The 10,293-nt window shown below is 36.8% G+C and overlaps 1 protein-coding gene across 1 annotated transcript; it reads right to left on the reverse strand.

Annotated features, from left to right (window-relative positions):
• Positions 1-4,024: 4,024 nt before the first annotated feature.
• On the reverse strand, positions 4,025-6,227 carry zp2l1 (zona pellucida glycoprotein 2, like 1). The gene is given in 8 exon segments (NM_001105104.1): positions 4,025-4,140; positions 4,215-4,290; positions 4,363-4,510; positions 4,592-4,784; positions 4,858-5,015; positions 5,090-5,187; positions 5,264-5,451; positions 5,928-6,227. Coding segments are annotated over 8 exon segments (1,215 nt in total). The 5' UTR covers positions 6,202-6,227; the 3' UTR covers positions 4,025-4,060.
• Positions 6,228-10,293: the final 4,066 nt, after the last annotated feature.

Consider the following 10,293-nt stretch of genomic DNA (forward strand, 5'->3'; position numbering starts at 1 on the left):
TAAAAGCATAAATAACTTTATAAAGTACATGAAACACAAAATACAGAAAACTATAAATTTATGGATATTTTTTACAGCTGAATCACATTAGTAATCAAAAAATAAACAATATAAACAGAAATGAGGTAGTTATCAAAAGCTCTTTAGTTAATAGTTTCTTTCCACATATGCATAATCTACAGGGACGAAAGAAAGAGCCTCGTAGCTTTGAAAAAGGCCACTTTGGATGCTTTTGAGAGTCTTGCATGCAGTAATTTGTTGTTGAGAGTTCCAGAGTGGCCCACAGGAGCTTTTCTCTGTGCAATTATCGGACGCAATTATCAAAATTCTGTTTGACGCAAACAGCTGCGTTCCACTGATATAATACAATTGGATCTGGCTGTGAAAAGATTTTTTGTTTCTTAAGCTGAAACAGAGAAGAAGCTGTTACTCCACCGTTCAGTGAAAATGGTGTAATTTTATCGGTGTGAAATGGCTTGTTGTTGAGCTGGAGTGATGAGCAGGTGAAAAGCAAATAACTTTGAATAATACTCAAGGAATTCAATTCACAGGGATGGAAAGGAAGTTATGCATTTATGTTAGATCACGGATTCGTTTTGAGCATGTGTCTCTCTCTGCCATCCTACTAGCCTTCACAAGCCTTTACTACATCACTTCTTTTACTTTCTTTTTATGAACATTGAGAGTATTCCTCTCAAAGACTGGCTACTTGCCAAAATGATTTGTTTTTTCTGGTCTCCATCAAAGGGTGTTGATGACCCGATGTGCCCAAAAGGCTTTTTAATTAACAACCAGCTTTTCTGGCTAATTTCTATTTGGCAGAAAGGTCAATAATATCCAGGCAAAGTTATCGCTTAACATTTCCATTTGTTTAATTGAAGATAAACTGGCACATGACAGACTAGCAATAACCAGTACTGAACTTCTCTGTTGGCCTAACTTGGGCTTTTCAGCAGGGATTATTTGTTTAAATGCCTGCATGGTCAGTACAAAAAGTATGACCAGGCCAGATGGCCATCACGGTAGTGACCATATTCCCGCATCTGCTTTATTACAAAGCTGCTGCTGTGTCAAGTGCAGTTTGATGCACTGCAGATGTCTTCAGGGAACACTGGGAATGTATTCTGTCACAGTGACTACAGCCCACCCACCACTTTTACAGATAGGATGGATGTTTATAATGAGGTCCGCTTCTCTACGAATTCACATTTTCATGCCTCTGCTATAGCCGAGCCTTATAGCTTTTTCTCTTTGATCTAGGCTCCATTATGCTTCATGGGTGATTTCAAGGAAACTCTCAGCTAAACCAGGGAAACAGAGACAGACAAATGTCAAGACAAAACCGAAAAAAGGATTGTTGCGGTTTCCCCCAATATTTGTTTAAAATAGCCTCTTGGATTGCCTGCAGTTAATTGTTGGTAATTTCCTGAGTGTATAATATTACACTGTCGGCGCATCACAGAATTAGTCGCAACACAATTAGCGCTGGCAAGCAAGCTAATCATTTTTTATTGGTTCCAGTTTCAATACTGCATTATTGTTCAGGTTAAAATAGACGGGATGCGAACTGGCAGGCTCAGCTCCCCTGATGCTCTAAATGGCCAGTGTTTTGCTAATAACACTGTTAGGGGTGCCATTAAAAGTTTGTTATACCTGGCCTTTCTGAGTAAGGCAGTTATTCAATCACATTTACACCTTTGAGCAGATGCGAATCCTGAACGATAGAGAACGCTGCAAACTCTGATGTATAAATCTAGAAAATGGTTCATAAAAATGCAAATGAATATTTGCAAACAAATAATGGGTGAATATTTTAACATTCAGCGATTGCAACTTATTAGCAGCAACGGTGTTTGCGAGACATTGTACTGCTATGTCTAGAGAAAGTTGTGGAAATAACATGTATTTGCAAGCAAACACGCAAAGCATTTCCATTTAAAATGGTAGTCATATAAATAACTGCCATCAGCGTTAACCTTCATAATTCTCTCTGGAGCCAGTTTCCCAGATTCATTACTGCAGTACATCAAGTATGATATTTTTATTCTGCGCTTAATTCCCAAATGGGTCATACTAAGAGCAGCGAGTAAGATGATTTGTAGCTCCTACATATGACATATCAGTCATTTGCAAATGCTGACATACCTTATTCAATCAACATGTCTTATGTTTTATGTGTATCCGTAGTCTGAATCGATTTTAGAATTTTTTTAAAGCTCCAAAATTTGAATTTGAGGAATCAGACTTTTTCTGAATGCAGAAACCCACCTCTTAACGTAGAGAAAACTATTTTTAACAACTTTTATAATGAATATATTGGAAGTATTTTGTCCCTTCTCATATTTGTTGGTCTTCCTCAGTTTATAAAAGAAAAGCAATAATGGTCTTTAAGGCATTGTTAATTTGTGTTAGAAGTTCCCTTGTGAAGTCTTGCATCCTAATAAGAATAGCAAGTATTGAGGATGGCACAAAACACTAGGAGACAGCACACACTCTTTATACAAATATTTTGAGTGGATACCTCTTGGGCACCATGTAAAGGACATTAAGATGTTCTACAAATTGTTATAAAATTTACTTTTGTGCCTGAAGCAATTCAGTTACATTAATGTAGCTAAACAGTGGTTTATTTTTATTTTTTTTATATAAATAAATAGTTTCCCCCTTTTTTGTGTGCGTGTTTGTGTACTTGATGTTATGCGCTGATGTTTATTGTGTTAAGCGTGTCTTTGTTATATGGGAATTACTACTATGTCAAAATGAGCTGCACCACAGAGATTATTAAAGCTTTAAACTAAACTATGATGGATAATTGGATTGAAAATTGGATACACTGAAGGATGGACAGCATGGAATAAGACGATGGGTGGATGGAATGACTGAATAGTAATAAATGGATGGACTGACAAAAAAGTTAAATTAAATAGGATGGGTACACGGAACTGGATAGGTGGAATTGGATTGGACAGCATTGTACAGTCTATGGATTTATGTACATGTACTGTAATTTTCTCACTCCAATAGATCTGTGCTGCATGAAATGTTAAATTTAAAAATTTTCATAATTCGTATCTTAATTTTAAAATTTATGACTACAACCTTGCCCCAATTAGAACAAATCAAGGTTTCTCAAGAGAAGATTCTACTAAAGATACTAGAGAGCCAATGAACGAATGAATTAAAGTGCATTTAGTACATATTTTCCTGAAAGCACCACTACGAGCATTTACTCTTCACTTTAGAATTCAGAGAACTAAACTGCAAAAAAGGGCTGTCAGATTGTCACTCACAGAAAGATACGCCACTGCTAGGTAAAGACCAGGAATCCCTGGACATGAAAATGACAGGGCATTTGTCAAATAACACAGCAGATGCCACTAGCACAAACGGGAATACAATCTTAAAGCAAGAATTTTGCCACCAGATTCTTGCTGGCTGTCAGTACTGAGGGTGCCACAATTAAAGCCAGTGTGAATCACACGGTAACATACAGTTGTTAACTACAACTCTTAAACTGCCAGGATTTGAGATTCCACAGAGCACAAGGAAAGTAGTCTACAAATCTAAATATTTCCAATTAACCTTCTGTAATTTTATAATTAGCCATGTTTTTACTTATGCTTAATTTGTTGAGGGACATGCAATTATACTTCAACAAATTGACAAGTAAAAGGAACTATAGCATTTATAAATTAAGTGGTTTCACTTGGGCACACTTGTATAAATATGTGAACCTTAAAACCAGGTATATGTGCAGTAACTGGAGAAATCTGCTACCCCTGTAGGCTCAATCTTGTGGAAGAACATCTTTTAGAGGAGAGAAAAAAAAAAAAAAAAAAAAAAAAGGAAGTTTGTTTTTGATTGAATGAGGTAAAGGTTTAGGGCTTAATGTTAGCAAAGGTACTAGAGCCTATACTAACGGTGCATATTACATACTCAAAAAGCACCAGAACCATTGACCAGGATTAATAATCTTGAACTAATTAAAATAAGGCAGCAAAACCGCAATTTTCAGAGAAAAGACTTTAAAATTGCTCTCTCTTTATTACAAAAAAGAAACTCAGGGTCGAACAAGATGAATCTCTCCACTGGAAACTACAGAGCGGGTACGACGGCGCTTGTGTATACCAACATCTCTCCCTGCAAAAGAGAGGAAAGTCAGAAAAGGCCTTAAATACACCATAGATCATCAAGTTGAAATAAGCAACACCCACTCTTCCTGTTGCAACTCTGAACACAAGAGTCTTCTGCAGTTGGAGTACAAACTGATGTACTGCAGTGAATAAAGACCTAGCAGAGAAAAGACTTAAGGCCAAGAATCAAATTTGATAATTTAAACAAACCAAGGAGTAAAAAAGATACCGTCTCCATCAGGGGGGCCAGAGACGCAGGATCCACAAAAGTAAACATCTTGACTGCAAACCGTTTGAAGTGGTTTGGAAACTGCAGGCCTGAAGTCTCATCCACAGGGAACAAAGTGGTCAGGTAACGATCATCCTGGGAAGGACAACTGCACAACAGGAGATGATTACAAACAATTCTTGCTAGCAATTTGGATTTGGTGGAGAGGGTAGGGCACTGCAACAATTACCCATTTACAATAAAATCCCACTGGGGCAGGCTTTGAGGGTCAGGGTTTGAAGTTGCCCAACAACGACCCAAAGTCAGAAAGATGTTGGGGTCAGTCCTCTCGAGAACATGAACTTCAACATAGACTGGCTCCCGCAGGACTTTAGTCACAGGATACTCAGCATCACCATAGTACGAAGAGTATGCTTGAGCTTCTGCACAAGTCAGAAATGAGGCATTCAAGTCTCTTTCAGTGTTAAAATGAATGAATGTTGAACAAAGATTTACCTTCCACACATCCCTTAAGAAAACACTGCCCGTTAGCCAGTTTAAGCTCCACTCTAAGAGGTCCAAGTGCAGCCACAGGAAGAGGAGGAGGAACAGGGTTGACTTCAACAACCAGCGCTTCAAAACTGCTGCGTGAATATTTACACTGGAAGAGGAGCCTGAAAGGGAAGACTTCAGATTGAAGACCAGAACTAACAGCCATGGAACCATTTAAAAGGATGTAGTCACTCACTCATAATGGCTATCTCTTGTGATAGAGCCTAGAGGTCCAACATTTACTTCATATACAGATGTCATTCTGTTTTCATAGATTAGGAAGTCATCTTCCACCTGTAGCACGTTACCAAAATAAAAAATTACTAACAAAGCACATGAGGCCCACCTAAACCTCACAGTCAGTACCAACCATCACTGTGGTGCCACAAGCAGTGACAGGGAACTGGTAGATGGCAAAAGCTTTAGTGGCATCAACGGGGGCACAAGGAGGATCACTTCCTCCCAAAAGGCTGATGGACTCCAAGCTTATTCTTGGAATAGTTGCATCTCTCAAGGCCACAACAACAAACTGCCCATCTCTTGTACACTGGACAGTTACTAGCAAAGAAGAAGAACTTGAGCTTAGTCATATGGACTTCAAAGACTCAATGCGTTTTTGAAACACATCAACCAGGATTAATCATTAGCTAAATGTCAGAGCAATTATGGAAGTAGTCATTTTAAATAAAATGACACTTAATTAAAAAAAAAAAAAAAAAAAAAAAAAAAAAAAGTTAAAACATTCTAGGCTAACACCAAACATTTACGCAAAGTGTATATCCACTGACTTCTATATCAATTGTTTCCTGTTATTTAAGTGAATTAGTTTAGAAGCATGAGTCCATTCAAAAATGTAGAAATTTAACAATGCACATACTCCTTGGATTTAAACCTGATGACCATTGCAATACTACATAACTCCAGGATTAAGCCAGTTAAAATTGCACAACTTATGTAGATGAAAGGGAATGGCATTCTCTTGCTTGTACAACATTTAGTAAACATCTACATCTTAGACAAAAATGTAACACTACCTGTATTGCCATAGTAGCACTGTTTTCCATCAAAACAGCAGTTTAAAACATTACAGTCTTCAGGAGAAATGCCAGGCTCTCCACACTGCACCTTATCCTCATCTTGCACATCACACTTCTGAACAGGTTCTGCTTGAGATGGAAGCTCTCTCACACCCAAACCCAACAGATGTTGTTCAGGCCATTGGAACACTTCTTTACTTTGTAAAGAAGTATTTGCAGCACATAAACGACTAGTGATACAAAGTAGCACTAAACTCCAAAGTGCTGCCATCTTTTTTTTCCAAAACTGAACACAATAACTTCCGATTGTCAAGCAGCTATTTTAAAGGTTGATAATTAGCTGTGTTTGAAGGTGTCCTCCGCCTCTGCATTTATTAGCAATTAGCACCCATCCCTGATCCATCAAGATCTGCGGTGTTGCAGCTGGTCTCATCAGATTTGATAAGACATGACACCGTTCTTCTCGTAAGAGTGTGCTAATTCAGATCGGTTTAAATGCTAACTGTAGATTAGTGTATTGTTTTGCACTAAAGATCTTTGTTTTGCTTTGGCACGGATGACTTTAGATCTGCTCTTTTTCGACAGCATATGTGTTTGACAAGCTCTTTGAGAGTGCAACAGAAACTGAAACTTTAACTTTACATTTAGCTTAATAGAGCAACTTACCTAAATACTGCATACAATAACGGATGCCAAGATAAACATGCTAATGTGCACAGCGCTAATGTGAAACTTTCATTAGTTGTTGGTCTCACGCATGAGACAAAATTGAAGTTTTGTTTATTATTAAGTGTCATTTAAAAGTTTAGAAAGTGTAAGATGAGGAAATATTACATACTATTGTATTATTTATTCTGTGCTAATAAAAGACTACTGAGACAAGCACAGGATGGGTCCTTGAATTCTGGCCTAACAGAGTTCATCACAGCTCAAATACACATCTCTGCCATTAGCTGACAGTAACCATGTGCTTTTGCTATACACAATTCATCTGCTTGTGATCTTCCTTTATATAACTTTGTCATGTTTGCTGTCATTTGACAAACAATGACTTCTGCGTTGTAGTGATGAAATCAGCAGAGACAGTGATGTATTTCATTGACAAAATTCAGATTATCTTTATCAATGATTAAACAACTTTCATGGAGTCAGATTAATTACAATGGAGTCAGATTGGAAATTGATTTCCTTCAACCGCTTTCTGTTTTCGATTATTGGTTCAGAAAAGCCAGTGCATTTTTTTTCTGACAAGTATTGTATGTAGTAGTTTTAAGTATTTATTCACTCATTCATTTTCTTTTTGGCTTAATCCCTTTATTAATGTGGGGTCACCACAGTGGAATGAACCGCCAACTTATCCAGCATATGTTATACGCTGCGGATGCCCTTCCAGCTGCAACCGATCGCTGGGAAACATCCATACACACTCAATCACACACATACACTTTTAGCTTACACAATTCAACTGTACCACGTCTTTAGACTGTGGGGGAAACGGGAGCACCTGGAGGAAACCCATGCAGTCATATGGGGAACGTGCAAACTCCACACTGAAATGCCAACTGACCCAGCCAAGGCTCGAACCAGTGACCTTCTTGCAGTGAGGTGATCGTGGTACCCACTGCGCCACCATGACGCCCTGTTTTAAGCCCTATGTAAGTAAAAAATGTGTTTGTTGTATAGTATGTCTTACTATATATTATATTTATACTATATATTATAGCCAGATTCTGAGCCTCTGAAAAATCTACACATATTGGGTATTTACATTTAATGTTTTAAATAATTGAATTAGTTCTGAATGCATTGCTCATTTCAAGGCTTCATACAGTTGATTAGTATCAACAAATCACTGCATGATGTTCCCTATAGAGAATAGGCAGATGCCCCTTAAATTACAAGATGTTTGAGCATAAATGTCATACAAAGCATCTCTGATCAACACACAGTGAAGTTTCTCATCTAAATAAACTTACAATTGATTTTACTATTATTTTCTTGAACAAATTGTTTTTGCACTGTCGCTTCACAGCAAGAAGGTCCTTGGTCGAGTCCCGGCTGGGCCAGTTGGCATTTCTTTTTAGAGTTTGCATGTTTTTCCTGTGTTCATGTGGGTTTTCTCAAGATGCTCCGGTGTCCCCCACTGTCCAAAGATATACGCTATAGGTGAGTTGGATGAACTAAATGGGTCATAGTGTATTTGTGTGTGTGAATGTGAGAGTGTATGGGTGTTTCCCAGTACTGAGTTGTGGCTGGAAGGGCATCCTCTGCGTAAAACATATAGTTATTGGTTTATTTCACTGTGGCGACCCCTGATAAATAAGCTGAAGGAAAATGTTTTGGTTACCATTAAATTGAACAAAAAGGCTTCTTTAGGCTTTTGTTAGGTCTTGTGTAACTGTGTAATTTATTTAGTTTTTCTTTTCTTTTTTAAGTTACCTTTTGTAATGTAATTTGACACTTTTCTCATTTAGCACTGTAATAGATTTGAATGTTCTTTAGAGGGTAATTTCACAACCAAATATAATGTGTGATTAATATTTGAAACTGTGAAATAACACAGAGACATGATGAAACCACTACAATGCTTTCATATCAGAAACAAATTAGTCAAGTGGCACTGAATATTTTTAATTCATCTAATTGATTAAACAATGAAATGAATGTCTGTGTTAGTGGCGTGTATATGACATCATGCAGTAACCAACTTATGCAGTAAATACACAGCAGTCAACCAAGAGAATCAGAAAGTGACCTCTGGCTCAAATAAATAAATAAATGTAGTTTGTTCTCCTGATTTCTTGTTGCTCTTTGCATATGGCTGTCACAGCAATGTGTGATTTCTCAAGACACTTATTTAAATTATATCTGTCAGGCAGAAAGACAAATTGTATGTGTGATTAAAGAAAATCACACTTTTAACACCTTTAAATGAACTAAATAAAAAAAGTGTTCAATTAAGTACATTTTTAGTACATTAAACCTAACGTTTCCCAGTTTTGAAGTCTACATTAATCAGAATTCACACATACTTCACAGAACAGAGTGCTGCATTAGCAACAGCCGAATTCACAGAGCACAAGTTCAACAGTTCAGCAGCTCTTTCTGTTAGTTTGCTCTCACAGAGTACAGTAATGTTGCAGAAGTGTCACACTGTACATTTGTCCTGTACACCCTGGAAAGAATTAAATTCGATATATTTATTTTCTAAGATTGCCATATACTTTATTTTCCTATATTTTTGAAAGTTATTTCAATTGCTTACTTTTTCATTTTATTTAATGGTTCCTTTCTTCATTATATATATATAAAAGAATCACACTTAACTCACACTTGACCTCTCACTGGTATTCAGATTCGCATATTCATTTCAGCTCCATCGCACAGCGGGTAAAATGGAAAGGCAATAAAAGAAAGGCAATGAATAAGAAAGTCAGCTGGACATGGTTTTATATGAACAGTGGTCTTGCATCAATCAACTGAATTGAAAAGGAAAAGTTACTAAAAATAAATGAATGTTCTGGATTGACATACAATCTAACAGATCTATCTGATTCTTATGGTGGCTGAGAACATGCTGCAGTTTAAGAAAACACATGTAATTTCAAAAAGTTATGAGCAAATTAAGAAACGATCCTTATCGTTTTGACAGCACACTTGTTGCACATCCTCAACAATGCAAAAAAATTAAAAAAATAAAAAATAAGTGATGGACTTAGCTATTTAGGTTATGGTTATTTAGGCTAATAAAATACAAATGACAAGGGAATTAGGATGTTAAAATAAACAAAAAAACTCACGTTTTAAAGATCACCTACAACTTCACCGAGCACAGGTCATGGTACAATAAACATTTTGCAGCAGCGTCTATCACATTTCAGGGTCCCCTTGAAACATTTCCATTGGGCTCCGTTCTATTTGCAAGTGTTGTAAAAAAAGGCAATCCTTTCATAATTTGTTTGTGTTGTGAGAAAATGCAGCCCGTTTTTTAATATGTATGCGTTGTGCAGATTTGCAGCATGTGTTGTGAAACAGTTGAATATTTTTGTTTAATTTGCTTGTTTTTTTTTTTTTTTTTATTGCGTGTGTTTTCTTAAATTGCAGCACGTTTAGCTCTCTCGGCCACAGTAAGAATCCTTATATACCACAAAAACAGTAATTGCAAGTAACACATTTCTTCCAGGTTTCAATAAAAGTCTGTGAAAATAAAAAGTCAAAATTCTGGTAAAATATTCTTCCAAACTGCAAAACTGTCATTCAGAGGAAAAATTTGGACTTTGATTTTACCAAAACATCTTTATATAAACATATCATTCATAAACATTTATTCATACAGCTTAGCCCCTAGCTTTTATTAATCAGG

This window comes from Danio rerio, chromosome 9 (genome assembly GCF_049306965.1).
Source record: "Danio rerio strain Tuebingen ecotype United States chromosome 9, GRCz12tu, whole genome shotgun sequence".
NCBI classification, from domain to species: Eukaryota; Metazoa; Chordata; class Actinopteri; order Cypriniformes; family Danionidae; genus Danio; species Danio rerio.